The sequence below is a fragment of the Hyperoodon ampullatus genome (genome assembly GCF_949752795.1).
Source record: "Hyperoodon ampullatus genome assembly, chromosome: 4".
NCBI classification, from domain to species: Eukaryota; Metazoa; Chordata; class Mammalia; order Artiodactyla; family Ziphiidae; genus Hyperoodon; species Hyperoodon ampullatus.
The window spans coordinates 5482507-5500395 of NC_136917.1; the positions used below are offsets into that span (position 1 = coordinate 5482507).

General features: G+C 45.7%; 1 protein-coding gene across 1 annotated transcript in view; it reads right to left on the reverse strand.

Moving 5' to 3' along the window:
* Positions 1–17889, reverse strand: part of ATP10B (ATPase phospholipid transporting 10B (putative)) — a gene marked incomplete at its 3' end in the record, with an annotated part of 338125 nt that overhangs the window by 34649 nt on the left and 285587 nt on the right. The window contains exons 8-14 of the mRNA XM_079703067.1: positions 14402–14487; positions 12152–12258; positions 7907–8038; positions 4345–4472; positions 2122–2441; positions 1836–1900; positions 861–1099 (exon numbers count right to left, since the gene is read on the reverse strand). Coding sequence (XP_079559193.1) covers positions 861–1099; positions 1836–1900; positions 2122–2441; positions 4345–4472; positions 7907–8038; positions 12152–12258; positions 14402–14487 — 1077 coding nt within the window. The remainder of the gene's footprint in view (positions 1–860; positions 1100–1835; positions 1901–2121; positions 2442–4344; positions 4473–7906; positions 8039–12151; positions 12259–14401; positions 14488–17889) is intronic.

Sequence of the window (17889 nt, forward strand, 5' to 3'; positions counted from 1 at the left end):
TAAGTGCAGAAGACTCTGGATGATGTGTTCCCCAGAGGAAGAGCCTGGTGCAGAGGAAAGTGGGATGAGACAGGAGTCAGAGGCCCTGGTTCTGGCCTTGACTTTTTGGGCATGCTGTGTCATCTCGGGGAAAGAACTCAGTTTCTTCACCTGCTGCCTGGACGTCTAGTGGTAACTATCCCAATGGATCAAATGTGAGGGACCAGATGCAGAAAGCCCCACAGTTGCAAAGTTGAACATCCTAGGGGCCTGGCAGTTAGCCTAAGGGAGTGAGGTGGACTGAGGAAATTTGACAGAGATGTTCTTTGCATCATAACAATTTAAGACTCTTTATCACAATAAATACATTCTCCCATTTTTCTTGAAACCTAAGCCTTACAGGCTCATCTTTTGTTTTTCCACTTTATAGAAACATGGGCATGTCAGATATTTCTTTTTCCTCTTAACTGTATTTTGGAAAAAATGCATAATGAACATGCTGCTGGGCCTCAGCTCAGGGATGAGGATAAAGAGAGAGGGAGTGAGGGACAGTGATGAACTGAGGACGGCACGCCCAGGCTGAGGAGCGCCGACTTCTTCATTCAAACCACTTATTGCCACAAGGAAATGCCGGCTTAGTGGGGACACTTTTTTCAATTCCATTTAGAAATCCCCCAATTTCTAAACATTGAACATTTGAAATTAACAAGACTCGTACATGCCCCCCAAAACCTGTGTAGATTACATACAAGACCAAGAGCTGCCATTCTGAGAGCTCTTCAGGCTTTATACACCCTTTTCTCTTTCATACCCCAGAGCCCTCCCCCTTCTCTCCCGAGACAGGCCACTAGCAATTCAAAGAGGAAAAGGCAGGGACTTACTATGGAGCTGCTGAAGGCCACAGGGGGCTGTGAGATTTCACAGCGCCCCATGGACCTTTGTCGCAAGTGGCCCTGGATGCATGCCTGGGCACTCTGGCTCCTTCTCAGAGGCTGGGACCCTCCTTGGCCCCTTTTTGTTGCTGGTCCCTGGTCCCTTCGGGCTGGGAAGGACAAGCACTTGTATTGGGTCCACTCTTCACTGTCTGAGTCCAGCTCCTTTGGGGTCTCTAGTCGCTTAGCTGCAGGAAAGAAACCCCGTTATTGCGCCAGTCATACCTTGGCCAGATCATGGTTGGGGAGATGCCAGACTTTGGGGGTGGAGCTAAGAGTAGGCAGCTGGCTACCCTAGCTGGTGAAAGAGGGGTGCAACTAAGTTGCACAGGTTCAAATCCTGGCTCTTCTACCTCCTAGCTATGTGACTTTGAGCTTCGCATAACCTGTGCCTCTCTTTCCTCAATTAGGGGTTATAAAAAAGTACCTAACTCACAGGGTTGTTTTGAAGACTTAATGATATAATGATATAAAAGTGATTAGCAGACTCTAAGGGCTGGTAGTGGTAGCTGTATTATTATTAAGAAGAGATTAGAAGCTCCATGTAAATGGTGACCACTGTGGCAAAGGGGGTTGGACCGCCTATAATATCCCCTCTTTTCTCTTTCTCCATCCCTCCCACTCAAGAGAATGAATGCTGCTCTTGTGAGTTTCTTCTCCTAGTTAGGAAGCGTGTGTGTGTGTGTGTGTGTGTGTGTGTGTGTGTGTGTTGTCGGGGGAGGGAGCTGAGGGGATCAGTCAGCTCTGTCGGCCACCTTCAGTCTATGCAAGATGACAGTCCAGGCATTTTATAGCCACATCCCCTAAGGCAAAGCTTTGTGTCAGTGAAAATCTAAGAGATCAGTTAGCATGGAGGGCATTTCCTGGATGTATCACATCTCACCATGTGCCTACACCTGGGCCTGTCCTGTCAGGTAAGGGGACCTGAGAAATTCTTAAACTTTGGCTGCATGACTGGAACATAATTTGGACATTTCCCCAGTGCGTTCCTGACGGATAAAAATCCTGTGTGTAAATGGCACCAGACAAAGATCAACCGACTGGAGGGCTCCCACACAGGAGATCACTGATAGCTTTTGTGAACAAATGAAAGTTTACAAGTGATAAGAACAGCATTGATCTGTGACAAGGAAGCCACAGGGATGCAGGAAGCTACTTCCCACAGAGCCACCCAGCCTCTGCTGGGAGCCAGGATAATGGTTTTTATCACCATTCTCTCAGGAGAGCAGGGGCAATTCCTTTAGAAGAGGGGTGGGAGCCCCTGGAAGCCCTCGTACCATTTTCTTGGTGAGAATACTCATGGCCCATGATGGTACAACGCCTGAACACCATCTTGTTCTCGGTCAGCGTCCCCGTCTTGTCAGAGAAGATGTGCTGGATCTGGCCCAAGTCCTCAGTGATGTTCAGGGCTCGACACTGAATGGACAAATAGGTCTCTTCATCATACAGGTCAAGGTCATTGTGCAGGAAGAAGACTTGCCCGAGCTTCACCAGCTCAATGGACACGTACAGGGAGATTGGGATCAGTATCTGTGGGGAGATCAATTCCCATCGTATCAGAAAACGGGCCGGTCCCCCATCTCAGAACCTTCACTGGGTGATGGGAGTAGCAAAGGGATTTCATGGAAAGCTCAGGTCAGCTCACATGATGGACTTTCTCTGAGAAATTAAAGATTAATGACCTCATGCCTCCCTTGGCATTCTTAGGGTCATCTGAGAAAGAGATACGCCTTCTTCAACCAGAGATATCCAGTACGGGGTAGGCACTCACCATCGCTTGTTTAATGACTGAGCCAGAAGGAGGTAAGGAGCTCTAGCTACCTCAGTCCAGAGTCTCCTGATGCCCCTTGGATCTCTATGCCACCAAAGACTGCTGCCCATTTTGACGGGTATTCAGACTCATTTTCTTTTTAAGGATAGTTAACTTGCAATGCTGTGTTGGGTTCAGGTATGCAGCAAAGTGATTTAGTTTTATGTATGTAATATACATAGATATATATTCTTTTCCATTGTCGTTTATTACAAGGTTTTGAATATGCTACACAGTAGAGTCTTGTTGTTTTATCTATTTTATATATAGTAGTGTGTATCAGCTAATCGCAAACTGCTAATTTATCCCTCTCCCCGCCCCCTTTTCCCTTTGGTAACCATAAGTTTGTTTCCTATTCAGACTCATTGTTGATCACTGCCCCCTGATCCAATACCTAGTACCTATCAGGTGCTTTAGGTGTCACATGCCGTTCTAGGTCCTGCAAATGGCAGTGAGCAGAACAAAACCTCACATTCTAGTAAACAAACAAAGAAATAGATACTGGGTAGCGGTAAGTCTCATGAAAAAGAGTAAAGAAAAGTGAAAAGGGTGAAGGCTGGGAGGGAGTGGGTCATAAGCCATGACCTTTGTGCAGAGACCTGAAGAAATGAGGGTGTGAGCGTGAGGTTATCTGTGGGAAGAGGACGGTTCCGGGCAGCGCATGGGTGGCTGGGTGCTTGCAGGGCGGGCGTGAGAGTCAGCAGGCCTGTGTGTGAGTGTGCAGGAAACAGCTCGGAGACGTGGTCCAGGAGGGAGTCGGGGTCCAGATCACCTAGGACCTTGTTGGTTGCAGTCAGAACTTCAGTTTTCACGTTGAGTGGATGTGAAACCACCAGAGGGTTCAGTGCAGAGGAGAGCATGACCCGACTCACATTTTAAAAGGATTACTGTGCTCAATGAATGAACGAACTCATGAATGAAAAAGGATCATCAGTAAGAGGACAGTGAATCACCCTCAAATACTGTAAGAACTCAAACATAGATGGGGTTTTGTTAAAACAAAACTACAACTTGCCTTATCTTTTCATAGACTGTGGTTACTTATAGAGCCTGAGGATCTTTAAAATCTGTCTCTTTATACTTCACTGCAGCTGTTTACCTACAGTAATTGCCTTTCTTACCTCTCTCGTAGGTGCTCTATGTTTTTGTTTTTTTCCTCCTATATAGTGCCAGTTCTCTTTTTCCATCTCAAACTTTCAAATGAGAAAACACTAACCTGTGGTTTCTTTCTCTCAGTGCTTGGGGTCTGAAAGTTCTCTGTAGTTCTCTGTGCTGCATTATCTTTTGTTGTTCCCAGGTCACTAGGGTTTACCTGTTTAGATCTGGCAGAGGGACAGGCACACGTGGATCACTGCTATAATCTTACTTTTAAATGGAAAATCCTGATAAATATTTCCCTCTGTTATTATCTGAGGCCAAGGTCCCCTCCACAAGGCAGGGCTGGTCCTGGCATAATCCCAGTTGTGAATACTTTCAAAGACCCATAAGAAAGTGACAAATATTTCCCCATCTCAGTCCAGTTAGTTCTTTCACGGGGCCAGCGCTGATTTTTCTTTATTTTGCAAAGTTGTGCAGATATTGGCCACGGGTCTTCTGAGTCCCAAGTTACAGAGGGCCTCCTACCTGGAGCAGAATGATCATGGTGAGGAACATGTAGAAGCCTCCAAGCGCAAGGGGAAGGAAGTTGCCCTCGGCATCCGGCACATCAAAGGGAGGGTGTTCTGCAAAGGTTCCATTCCAGAGGCTGTGACCTAAGAGGAGGCAAAGCCAGGTATGAGGCAAAATCTCCAACTAATCCTAAATTGGTCAATTACATCAGCCCTTCCTTGACCTATTGCCAGAAATGAGTGTGCTTTGCAGGAGCCCATCCTTATTCTATATAACATAGGTGTGTGTGTGTGTGTGTGTGTGTGTATTCATTATGTCTAAAGTGGTCCTTCATATGTACTACATTTCAATCTCTTGATAGGCATTAAGTCTGTCCTCCCAGAGGAGACTAGCATGGGGATTACTTACATTTTGTTGAAATCCTGTTATTCAGGGGTTGGAAAACGAGAAAGTGGCATGAGTTTTTTTTTCAGTTGTGTGGTAGAAAGTACATGGCTGGGAAGTCTTGACAGACCTGAATCCTAGTCCCTCTTTCTCTCCCATGCACATACCCATCCACCCATCCATCCATCCAGTCAATCATCCAATTACCTATCCATCCATTCACCCTTCCACCCGTCCATGCATCCATACATGCATCCATCTATCCACCCATCCGTCCATCCATCTGTATCTCTGTTCACTCACTCCTCCCTGCCTCCTTCCTTCCCTCCCTTTATCCAACATTTTTTAATTCAAGAAAGAGTCGGTCCTACTTCTTGTCTTTGAGGAGTTCCCTACCAAGTCAGGGAGTACGATGTAAAGATACAAATCCCACCTAGCATGAGGTGTGCTATGCCAGATCCTGGAGCACTACAAGAGCCCATAGTGACAGCACCAGATGCAGACCGAACCCTCTGTTTCCTTAACTGTAAATGGGGATAACAACACCCATCAAGTGAGGATTGATAAGTGCACCTCGCACTGAGCTCTCTGAATCTCAGCATCCTCATCGGTCAATTAGTAATAATACCTTCTCCATGGGGTTGTTGTGAGAACAGGATAACCTAATGTGTGTGATGCTCTTGGCCCCAGGGCAGGGACTATAGAGAATAAAAGGCATAGGGGTTCCTACCCTGCCCCTAAGATACTTCTTTGCACAGGAGGTTGGGTCACATACCATCAGATACAGCAGAAGAAAGGAGACTTACCGACGTGAAGTTAAGGGCCAAATGTAAGGCACAGAGTAAGGGTTACTACAGACCATGAAAGAAGTCGGAGCAGGCTGCATGGAGGAGGAGGCCTGAAGGGGTTCTGAAGCCCAGGTGGGTACTGGGTGATCAGAAAAACCTGGGGAGGACATTCTGGGCAAATAAAAATGAAGCACCATCTTCACACAATTAAAGCAAACATGTGATAAATGACCCTGAATGGTGCTCATTCGAGAGCTTTCCTCTCCCGCGGGAACTGTGTTTGATATGGTGCCAGAAGCCGCCTGTGTTATTCTCAGACAGAATAGAATCCTGCCTCTCCCAATTACTTTCTCCATGTATTTATTATTTTGGGCAATCTACCAAGCTGCTTCTGGTTGGCCTGTACCTCACCTAACTCTGTGACCTTTTAATCATTCACTTCCTTTCCCTGGAGATGCAGTGAGATGATCTCCGATGTCCTTTCCAGGTCTGACGTCCCCTGAAAAACCTGTCCTGAAGAAGAGCTGACAGTTCTCCAGAATTTCCGGGGACACGGGGATGGCCCACAAAACAAACAGTTGGTTTTCTTGTTTGCCTGCTTCCCTCGCATGCAGGTGCTGCTCTTCCAGCCATGAGCCCCTCACATGGAGCGCCATTAGACACATCTGGGAAGCATATTCACTCAAAACTCCAGGCCACGCACAAGATTGAATCCCACTGTCCTCACTGTCGTGACACAGAAAATCTCTGTGGGCCTAGGAAGATCTTAAGCTTTAGACACTGTCTTTTTTTAATTTTGTGCCTCACTGGGGCTTATTTCCGCACCTCATGTCTTGCAGGATCTCAGTTCCCCTGCCAGGGATTAAACCCGGGCCACAGCAGTAACAGCACTGAATCCTAACCTCTAGGCGACCAGGGGACTCCCTGGACACTGTCTTTTAAAAACAGTGATGGGTGCGATTTCGGACAAAAGCAAGTAAAGCGCAAACGCTATAGCTGCTCACTGGCGTGGGGTTGGCAGGGGGTTCTGGACTCAGCATCCGAGTTCTTCCTTCTGATCCTCCCTGCTTCTTTTTGGGGTCTCCTTTAGGGTCCTGAGAACCATCCTTAGTGTTAAGCCATAGAGGGGGAGAGTGGGTAAGAGTGAGGGCCTCTCTTCCCCTACCCTCCGAGGATCTACTGAAATGGCTCCGGATCACTCGTGTCTATACCTCCCACAGCTGTCTACACCTGGCCGTTGTAGAACCTGGCCACAGCCCAGTTCTAATCAGGTCTCCATCCTTGGCCTTGCTCTTGGCACACCAAATGGCCAAACACTCCTCTGCTTAACATGGCTCTCCTTCCTGCTGCTGTGCTTTGCTTGTGCTGTCCCTGGGGTAAAGTGACCTCTCTCTTGCCTTTCACAGCTGCCTGCCCCATCCTGTTCCTGTCACCACCCTCCTCCGGGGAGCACCTACTGCATCTGGAATCAGCTCCAGCAAGACTTTCTTCCTTGATGTTCCCATAATCCCGGTCGTGGGCTGAATAATGGCCCCCTAAGGTGTCCACGTCCTCATCCCTGGGTCCTGTGAATGTGCTACCTTAGATGGCAAAAGGGACTTTGCAGATGTGATTTAGTTAAGGATCTTGAGATGGGGAAGAGGAGCCTGGACTATCCAGGTGGGCCCAGTGATGGAACTACAAGTGCCCTTATAAAAGGGAGGCAGAGGGCCACACTCCCACAGACAAGGAGAAGGAAGTGTAAGTGGAAATTGGAGCAATGCGTTTTGAAGACGAAAGAAGATGCTTCAAAGGGAGCAACACAGGCAGCCAGTAGAAACTGAAAAAGACAAGGGACCGATTCTCCCCTCTGGAATCTCCAGCCCTGAGGACACCTTGGTCTTAATCCAGTGAAACTGACTTTGGACTTCTGAACTCCACAGCTATAACAGAATCAACTAGCATTGTTTTAAACCACTTAATTTGTGTTGACTTTTGACAGTGGCACTAGGAAACGAGCACAGCACCTGGTACCGCCCTCACTGAGTGGGACAGATGGTGTTACTGATTCTGCTCTCAGGTTGGACTTCCTCCTACTAGACTATGAGGACCTTCCTGCTCTTTGAGGACCGGTCCTGTGATTGATTCATCTTGTTACCCTTTCATGATAAGGGGGTGCCTGGGTTCAGGAAGTATTTCTTGGACAGATACATGATAGATGATCTTCCTAAGATTTAGAGTGCATACTACTTTCAGGAGAATGTCATCTGCATTTGTACTTAATTGGCACCCTGTTCGAGTACAGAGTAGGCTTTCTTTGAGGCTTTTCTTTCTTTAGATGAGGAAACTGAGGCTCCGAGTTGCAGCAACTCGCCCAAAGAAACAGAAGATGATTGTGGGGTTGTCCTTTCCAGAACCTTCCATACCTACAGCCCCAGTGAGGCACATGAGGAAGAGGATCCCGATGCAGAAGAAGATGTCTGTGTTCATGCGCCGCTCGATCTTGCTGCGTTTGTACCGTGGGCCACTGTTGTTCAGCATGGCTTTTGTCTCATGGCCTTTGAGAGAAAATGAGATCATCAGTCCTTGGCCCCTGTTTGCCTCTGGCTCTTTTCCCATGAGATTTCGATACAAGAGAAGCTTCATTCTCTAACCTGAATCTGTCCTGCTGCAGGGAGGTTCTGGGAACGGCCGAAGAGACCTCACACAACTTGTCAGCAGGTTTTTACTGAACATCCCCTACCTGCCAGGCACTGGTGGGTATGGACAGGGCTACTGTGCACAGGCTGTGCCCTGCACAACTCGAGAGGTGGCCCTCGTTTTGTAGCTGTCACAGATTCGTAAGTCCATTAGGACACACTTGTAGCAAATGACAGTAAGCTGTCTTGAGGAAGGGCCATCTTTTCTAATTTGCGCAGAGATGCTGTTATGGGCTCAGTGGTGGGATACAGTGGTGAGACAGATGATTCACAGTCTGGTGAAAATATACAGGGAAATAAGTAAATAAGGTAATTACAGTTAGCCATAAGTCCCATGAAGTAAACAATAAGTAAGGGGCTAATCAATAAGAGAGGGTGTTACAGAGTGTGGTCAGGGAAGGCTTCTCAGAGGAGGTGACATTTGAAGGAGACCTGAAGGGAGAGAGAAGATTGGGAGAAAAGGGTTTTAGGCTGGGGAACAGTATGTGCCAAGGCCCTGTGGCAGGACTGTACTTGAGGCCAGTAATTATCATGCTTGCTTCTTTGCCTAAGGTGTTGTCGTGCTCGTGCAAGAGTGGTAGCGGTCAAAGGTCTCCACCCCAGCATTAACTCTGGGCAGCTACTCTCCTACCCTGGAGTTCTGCATAAAGTTCTGTTTAAAGAAAAGACAGTAAAATTTAAAAACTACTGAGCTCATTCAGGCACCGCCCCCTCCTTTTTTCTTCCAATTAGAGAAATTCAGGACCAAAACGTAGAACGGACCCGCTCCAAATGAAAGAATAAATTGACCCCAGAGCCACATGGAGAACCCAGGGTTCTGGCTCCCAGTCTATTTCTCCTTCCAGTAACTCCTGGAAACCACCCAGCTAAGAGGTGAGAGTCATACTGAGCCTTTGTCTTTAGAACAGAACCTCCCCCTTTGGGGCTACCAAATTGTATTTACCACGCTGTACCCCTCAGCAGTCAAATTAAAAGAGACCCGTCACATATTTTCTGTGCAAAATTAGAGAAAACCAATATATCAGCTCCAACAGTGCGTGGTTTAATGCTACTTAGCTGGTGGCCTTGTGGATTTAAAGCAGCAACAAAACTGTAGGAGTGAGCATGCTAGGCTTATTAAATTAGACTCAAGTTGCTGCAGCTGTGCAGGGGCTGACACAGCTGTGGTTCCTGCGTGCCCCAGGCTCACCCCATAAAAGGGGTCCTCGGACCACTCCCTGCACCCACCTGCTTCCTCACTTCCTAAGATGCCCCTGTTCTTTTGGCAAAATTTGGGCTCAAGGGGGAGGCAGTATGGTGTAGTGGGTAGAATGTGGGCTCTAGTGTCCGACAGAGCTTGGCTCTGCAGGTACCTGACCTTGGGTTATAGGGAATTAATCTCAGGAGACATGTGACCTTGGGGGAATTAATCCTTCTGTATCTCAATCCCTCATCTGCAAAATGAGATATAATCGTTGTGTGTTTTGGGGTAGGGGAGTGAACTGATATACATAAAGTACCTAAATTAGTTTCCGGTACACAGTAGGGGCTCAATACATGTTTGCTGTGATGAACGCATACCTCCACACTGAATCTCTTCCTTCTGGAAAGCTCACTTGTCCATTTTCTGGCCTTTGACTCCGAGGTGCTCCTACTTTGTCCATCTGTATTATCAAGGCAGAGAATGTAGCTCTAGGCCAGTCATTCTCCCCAGGGGACACCTGGCCAAGTCATGAGAAATTTTTGGTTGTCACCTTTGAGGAGGTGGTGCTAATGACATCTAGTGAGCAGAAGCCAGGGATGCTGCTAAACACCCTATAGGATGGCCCCCACCACAAAGAACAATCTGGAACAAATGTCAATGGTGCTGAGGTTGAGAACCCCTGGTCTAGACAGTAACACTAAACACAATTTGTACCATTTTTGCTCACATTTTTTGAGACCCTAATGTGTGCCAGGCATTGTGCACCTTATAACCCTAGGAGGCAGGGGTTATCAGTGTTCCTTGTGCTGAAAACTTAGCCAGCTTCTTAGGAACTTGCAGCCAGGCAGCGATTCAGCCCCAGGCAGCCTGAGTCCCCAGTCACGATTAATTCTCCCTCCATCTGCCTCGCCACACACCACTCCCATCACCCACTCTGACCTTTGTTTCTGATTAGGCAGAGAAGTAAATCCATGTCTATGCAGGTTTTTTTGGTGCAGTAGGGATTGTTGAAGCGTTCATGTCTACTAGGTCTACCAGATGGCATTGAACTCCATTGCCAAAGACCCTTGAAAGCAGTGACCTGTGCTGACAAATATAACATCCCTCCCCCAAATTAGGGAAAGCCAGCTACACTGTGACACAACTTTTTAAAAAGCATTTTTCTTTTTTTAAAATTTAATTTGATTAATTTATTTTTTATACAGCAGGTTCTTATTAGTTATCTATTTTATACATATTAGTGTATATATGTCAATCCCAATCTCCCAATTCATCCCACCACCACCACCACCCGCCCTCACATTTCCCCCTTGGTGTCCATACGTTTGTTCTCTACATCTGTGTCTCTATTTCTGCCTTGCAAACCGGTTCATCTGTACCATTTTCTAGACTCCACATATATACGTTAATATACGATATTTGTTTTTCTCTTTCTGACTTACTTCACTCTGTATGACAGTCTCTAGGTCCATCCATGTCTCTACAAATGACCCAATTTAATTCCTTTTTATGGCTAAATAATATTCCATTGTATATATGTACCACATCTTCTTTATCCATTCATCTGTCGATGGACATTTAGGTTGTTTCCATGACCTGGCTATTGTAAATAGTGCTACAGTGAACATTGGGGTGCACGTGTCTTTCTGAATTATGGTTTTCTCAGGGTATGTGTCCAGTAGTGGGATTTCTGGGTCATATGGTAATTCTATTTTTAGTTTTTTCAGGAACCTCCATACTGTTCTCCATAGTGGCTGTATCAATTTACTTTCCCACCAGCAGTGCAAGAGGGTTCCCTTTTCTCCACACCTTCTCCAGCATTTGTTGAAAAACCTATTTTTCTTTCACAGTCCCCCAAAGGGAATCTTAGGGTGGATTGATGTTTTAGTGCTCTTCTATGTCTAACAAAAGTGGGAGTCTACTCAGACCAAAACAAATCAAATCAAACAAAATAACAAGCAAATGAAATACTACAAGGTGTCCCAGTGAGTGGAACATCCAGGGAAACGTATTCTGGAGACTTCTAGGGAAGGTAGACACTCCAGGGAGACTGTGTTTCCTCTACAGAAGAAGTCTGCAGTTGTTCACGTAACAATAGACACGTACTGAGTACCCACGGAGTGCCAGGTGCTAGGTACTGGGGATACAGCAGTCCCAAGACCTCCCTCCAATACTTCAGGTATCATTGTGAGAAGTGCTGCTGTTACCTTTTTTCAATGGGAAGCAAAATCAAAGTGCAAAGGAGAGATAGACCACCATATATGGAGCCACAAAATGAATAAAGATAATAATAAAAACAATAACTAAAACCCATCCCGCCCTCACTTGCTACACACAGTACTGGGTTCTTTCCATGTGCTGGGTCACTGGACCCTCATGGGGGACCTATGGGGCAGATACAAATATTCTTCCTGTCGTATAGATGAGGACACTGAGGCACACAAGGTGAAGTTGCTAAGTTTGGTGAGGTTATTCCTCAGGCTCAAGAAGATACTCTTCATCCCACCTGTGGTTAGTGTCAGAAAAGTGTTAGGGATACATGAGCATGAGTCCCCCTCCCTGTCTTGTCTGGATGAGTGACAGTAACTTGGAACTGAATTATGTCTCTGTGGACCAAGTGAACTGCTGTGATTCCAGCCTCAGTTTGCTTAGCTGAGAAATGGGAAGTCACATGATTCTACTCCTTAGAACTGATATGAGTTCCCACTGTCTGAAGATAAATTTGGAGGAGGTTTTGGAGGAGAGAGGGTAAAGGACAGGGACATAGGAAGCTGTCCAGGGACAGTCACCTGCGTAGATGACAATGCCAACAGCCACTTTGGTGTTTCTGATGGTGCAGCCTCGAAGCAGAAGACTCTCACTGCCAAAGCCGGTTCTGCTCTGGTCGGGATGTTCCCTGGGGATGAGGAAAGAGAGGGAGCTGTTTGGTGGCCTCTCCACGCTGTCATGGGTTAGTGTCATAGAATTAGAGTGGCGAGTAACAAGATCCCTCTTCTCTCTCTTCTTCAGAAGAGTGATGTTAACTCAGAATCGAATCCCCATGTTCAAGTGCAACTCTTCATTGCTCCTGGGATGTCTAGTGGGGGCTGGACCATTAGAAGGGAATTACCCATCCCTAAGGACGTAATCATTTACTCACCTAAAAGGCAGAACTCTGCTGAGGAAGCCTTAAAATAAACAGACCTCACAGGAGGTGGACCAGCGACCCTGTGCAACATCCTGCAAGGCAGCTTCTCAGAAGCGAGGTACGTGGAGTATTTCCCTTTCTCTAGCCTCTGGAAGCATTGCAATTTTCCACCTCACACTAGAAACTCCTGAGTCCGTCCACATTAGTGATCACTCAGCGTCTGGCTCTTATTCTATCCTGATGCCCTCCATTTGGGTTTTTCAGGAAATTGAAATATAACTTTCCCACAACATTGGGGAGAACAGAAAAGTAATAATCTGGACTGACCAACTGGACTTTCAGGGCTCACCCATGAGGCCCGGGCAGGTGGGGAAAGACAACTCTAAGGGCAGCAGCCAGGAAGAGGAGGTGCTGGGGATCGAAGGGAACTGGGAAAGTGCTGTCTGAGATGAGGGGCCAGAGACCAGGATGAAGCTTAGAAAGGCTGGGTGCTGGCATGAGCTGTTTGGGGGAGAAAGGATTACAAAGAGAAACCCAGAGATGAGGCTGCTCTCTAAGAGGAAGGAGAATGACTCAGGGGATGGGTGACTTGGGAGGAACCAAATCCACAAAACTCGGGCACGAGGGTAGACTCCTTGCCTGGGCAGGTGGCAAGCTCTACCTTGCCAGGTGACTGTGACGAATCCCCTTCTCCCCCAGGAGCTCGTGCCTTTCTCGCCTGTCTCCGTCTGCTCTCTATGAGCTTTTAAAAAGTAATTTGCGTTGAAAAGCTGCTATTTCTCTTGTACTGTTCTTATGCTTTCCCCTCTTATCTTGCTCCTCAAGATATCTCATATGGCCTGAGAAAATGTGGATGGAGGGAAAGCATTGACACCTGCCTCCCAAGAAGCCTTCTTAAGCTTCATTGCAGGGCACATTGGTAGAGAAGTTGCTATAACATGTCTGAGCTGTGTGTGCAGACAATGGAAAACACACCGGGGTTGGAGTGGAAAGACCCGGCTGTAAGTCCTGGCTTTGCCTTGAAGCTGCTGTGTGCCTCTGGGAGAATCCTGAAAAATCTTATCATCAGATCTCCCATCTGAAAAATGGGAATCACAATTCTCACTTCCCTGGGTTGTTTTGCAGATTAAATGAGACCATGGTCTGTGAAAGTCCTCTAACCCTTAAAGCCAGAATACGGGCATTTATTCACATCTGTTACTCTTTTTTTTTGGTCTTTTTTTTTTGCAGTAAGACCGGCAGTCAAATGTGGGAGCAAAATTACAATAAAACTCTTAGGCTGAACCAGAGGTGAGGAGCAATAGCAACAATAATTCCAACAGCAGCAGTCGCATTAACTATCTACTCTGTGCCAGTTTCTGTGCTACGGGCTTTGCATATGATCAGTTCTTAGACAAGAAAAATCCTGTGATGTAGATATAATCTTTATTTTACAGATGTGGAAATGAAGGCCCAGAGAGGTTAATTAATTTACTCAAGGTCACACAGCTTGTAAGTGATGGAGCCTGGTTTCGAACCTAGGTCTGTCCAACTCCAAAGTCCCCGTTCTTACCTACAGGGCAGTAAAGGCCCCTTCAGAAATCTGATCTAAATTCAATCCTACTTGCCTCCCCTGAATCAGAGTGTGGTCTCGATTTTGATGCTGTTTCACCAGAGTTCTGAAAAAACTATTAGTGAATTTAACCCTGTGAGATAATTAAATATCACTCCAGCAAAAAAAAAAAAAAAAAAAAAAAAAGAGACTAGAAAAGTTTTCCCAATTTAGTTAGTTTTCTCTAGCCCTTTTTTTATGATAAAAAGAAATAAACTTCCTTAGGATCCAGATGCTTATCTGTTTGGCCATTTCAAGAAAAAATGTTTTCTAGCTGCAGAGGAGATATTTACAAGCAGCATACAGGCGGCACATACTTACATATAACCCTTAAACCTGTTAAGGTGGTTGTTAGGCTTCTCACACACGATGATGTTGTGGAAACCTTCTGGTTGGAACTGTACCTCCTGTGAGAGAGAGGACGCTGTGAGGTTATTAAGTCAGAGGGATCTCGTTTTAATAGGATCATCAGGAGAGCTAATCACTGTTAGAACCACTGCAAATAAGGTAATCTCCGCTTTGTCACACTGTGATAGTTGTAATGTGTTAAAAGAAACAGTTAAATCCTCATTAAGAGGGAGAGAATAGATGCAGATGAAAAGTTGGATGTGCTGCAAAGGGAGGGCCCTGTCCTGACCACTTTTCCCTGGCCTGGGTTTGAGTCTCTAGACTCAAGTTGCCCCATAGAATTTACTGTAATGATGGAAATGTTCTATGTCCACACTGTATAATGTAGAAGCCACGCATTGCATGTGGCTGTTGAAATATGGTAGTATGACTGAGGAACTGATTTTTAAATTTTATTTAATTTCACTTAACTAATTTAAATAGCCACATGGCGGCTAGTGGCTACCAAACTGGGCAGCACAGAAATAGATGATCAAAAAAGTAGAGATTATAAATCACACGACCTACAGCTAGCAAATATTCGTGTGTATACAGAACTTCCAGGCTTTAAAAAATATATGCATACACCTACATACACATTTATGTATGGACAAACATACACATTTATGCATTTCAACAACGAGATTTAGTGTTCGTACAACTTGAACATTTTTACATGTTACCTGGATAGATACCTATTGCATGAATGTCGCCCTATTTCATTTAATCCTTTCACTACTGAACATTGACATGGTTTCAATTGTTTGGCTGTTGCAAAAATGCTGTGAAAATAGTAGCTAATAAAACAAAATAAGTAGGGACTTCCCTGGTGGCACAGTGGTTGGAAGTCCGCCTGCTGGTGAGGGGGACATGGGTTAGAGCCCTGGTCTGGGAGGATCCCGTGTGCCGCAGAGCATCTGAGCCCGTGCACCACAACTACTGAGCCTGTGCTCTGGAGCCCGTGAGCCACAACTACTAAGCCCGTGAGCCACAACTACTGAAGCCCACACACCTGGGGCCTGTGCTCTGAAGCAAAGAGAAGCCACTGCAATGGGAAGCCCGTACACCGCAACAGAGATTAGCCCCCGCTTGCCACAACTAGAGAAAGCCCACAACCCACAAGACCCAACGCAGCCAAAAATAAATAAATAAAATAAAAATTCCCAAAAAACAAACAAAAAAACACAAAACAAGTAGCATTTACTGACTCTTATTTCTGTCAGATGCTGCAATGAGAACTTAAGAAATGCTTTTTTTTTTTTCAAGCTTTCAATCATTTTATGAAGTAAGAACTTTGATTAGCCCCTCTTTAGAGATGGAAAAACTGTGGCTCACAAGGGTTAAGTGGCTGTCCGTGGTCATATCAAGACTGGGATTTGAATCCAAGTCTGAGTGCAGACCCTCTGTTCTTTACTTGCACAGCACACTGCCCCCTGGTGAACATTCTTATGGCAAAGCATTTAAAACACATTCTCGGCTCTTCACTTTTCTCTTTCATTCAGTATTTTAGTTGTACAATCTCTTTACGTTCAATGAGGGGGAAAACATAACTAGGGGTGGGGAGATCTTGCTTTCTAATTCTACCCCACATTGGCTAATAGTACATTCAGCTCTTGAGCCTCAGTTTTCTCCTCTGTAGAATGGGGCTAACACCACCTCCCTGTCCATCTCACTTGTGCTCCACAAGATAGAATCCATGTGGGAAAGTTTTGAGAGGTATAACATGCTATGCATATAGAATGAAGGAGTACTAAAGGCGGGATTGGAAGTGGTTCCCAGGGTAGAGCTTTTAGCACCGGGAGTGAATTTATCACTCCAAGCTTCAAGGTACAGCTGTTCAAAGGAGTAAATTGATTAGAAGAAATGATAGCATTTTCTGGCTTCGTGTAAATATACTGTCCATTGGTTCTGTGGGGCGCCAACATAAACTCTCCATTCACTTGAAATAAATTACCCCTCCAGGAGTTTCTAAAAATACAGCCCTTTTCCCTCCAAGTATTGATTCTTTCAGGGACAAACACTTGCCGAGTTCTGAGATGATGACAAATCACGCTGTAATTTGTCAGCTGCTTTCACGGCCCTGATTAAGCCGTGTGCTTCCCTCCTGATCTGTACCACTCAGCTCATCGCTAGCTTTCTAAATCCAAACTTATTTCAGATGTGAGTGGCAGCAGGGTCTGAGAGCTAATGATTCTGCTGCAGTGAGTCCCTGTCAGCTGTTTAATCATACCAGGTGGATCTCTGGCAGTGTTGAAGTCTCTTGTCCCTCAGTGGGGCTTCCCAATGACCTTCCTCTTGAAGCATCCCTTGTTCTTTTATTCTTCTGGGCACTGGCCTTGGGTGCTTTGTTTCCCTCTCTACACGGAGAGGTGATTTCGCCCTTTCTAGCTCTCTGACCTCGGGCCCCTTCTGTTCCTCCCCGCGATAGACTGTGGAGAGGGCCACACAGCCCTGCTGTCTCCAGAGAACCCATCAGCATTGCTTGCTTTTTAGGCTTTCCTGTAACTCACTCCAGGGAGCTGCTAGGAGAACTCAAGGACAGCAGCGGCGGGGGCATTGCCAAGCCCTACAAATCTGTCAGGGTCCTTATTTTTTACCTTGTTCAGGAATTTCTGATTCACTTCTGACTCACTACCCCTTAGCTTTTCTTAGCTTGGGAATGAAGCCCACCTAACCACCTTTTCTTTCTGACCCAGGCTTTTATCTAAGGTGTTGTCCTTATGAAAGGAACAGTCATCAGGGTATAGGAAAAGGCAAACCCTTTCCAGAGAGCACAGTGTATTTGTGGTTCTTCAGGCCAGGCCTACCGATCTGGAGTATTTACTATGTGCCAGGCACATAAGTTCATTAAGTTCTCACAGTAACCTTAAGAGGTGTGGATAGAAGTGCAAATGCAGATTCAATAAAACAATTGACTTCTGGTTGGTAAGTAACAGAGCCAGCACTGCAATCCACATCGTCAGACTCCAAAGCCAATCATCATTACTGTCACTTTCATTGTTATCATCGTCATCATCATCAATACATTTCTTCCACTTTCTCCCCTCATTGTTATTATTATTACAGTACTTACTGAATGCTTATTGTGTGTCAAGTATAACTAAATATTTTATACATGCTTTTCTCTTGAATTCACACAATAACTCCATCAGGTAGGTACTATTATTACCCTATTTTACAAATGAAGGACCTAAGGCTTAGAGAGATTCAGTGAATTTTCCCAATGGCACACAGCTAGCAAAGCAGAAGACAGGCTTTAACCTCAGGACGTCTGACGCCACACAGACCGCTCTCTTAAACCACAGTGTTATTTTGATGCACAATGAAAGATTATTGTTTAAGATCTCCTCTTGGCTCTATTTCCTTTTCTATATTCCTTTTCCACTTCCTATGACCGAAGTACAATAAATGAGGTCTGTATA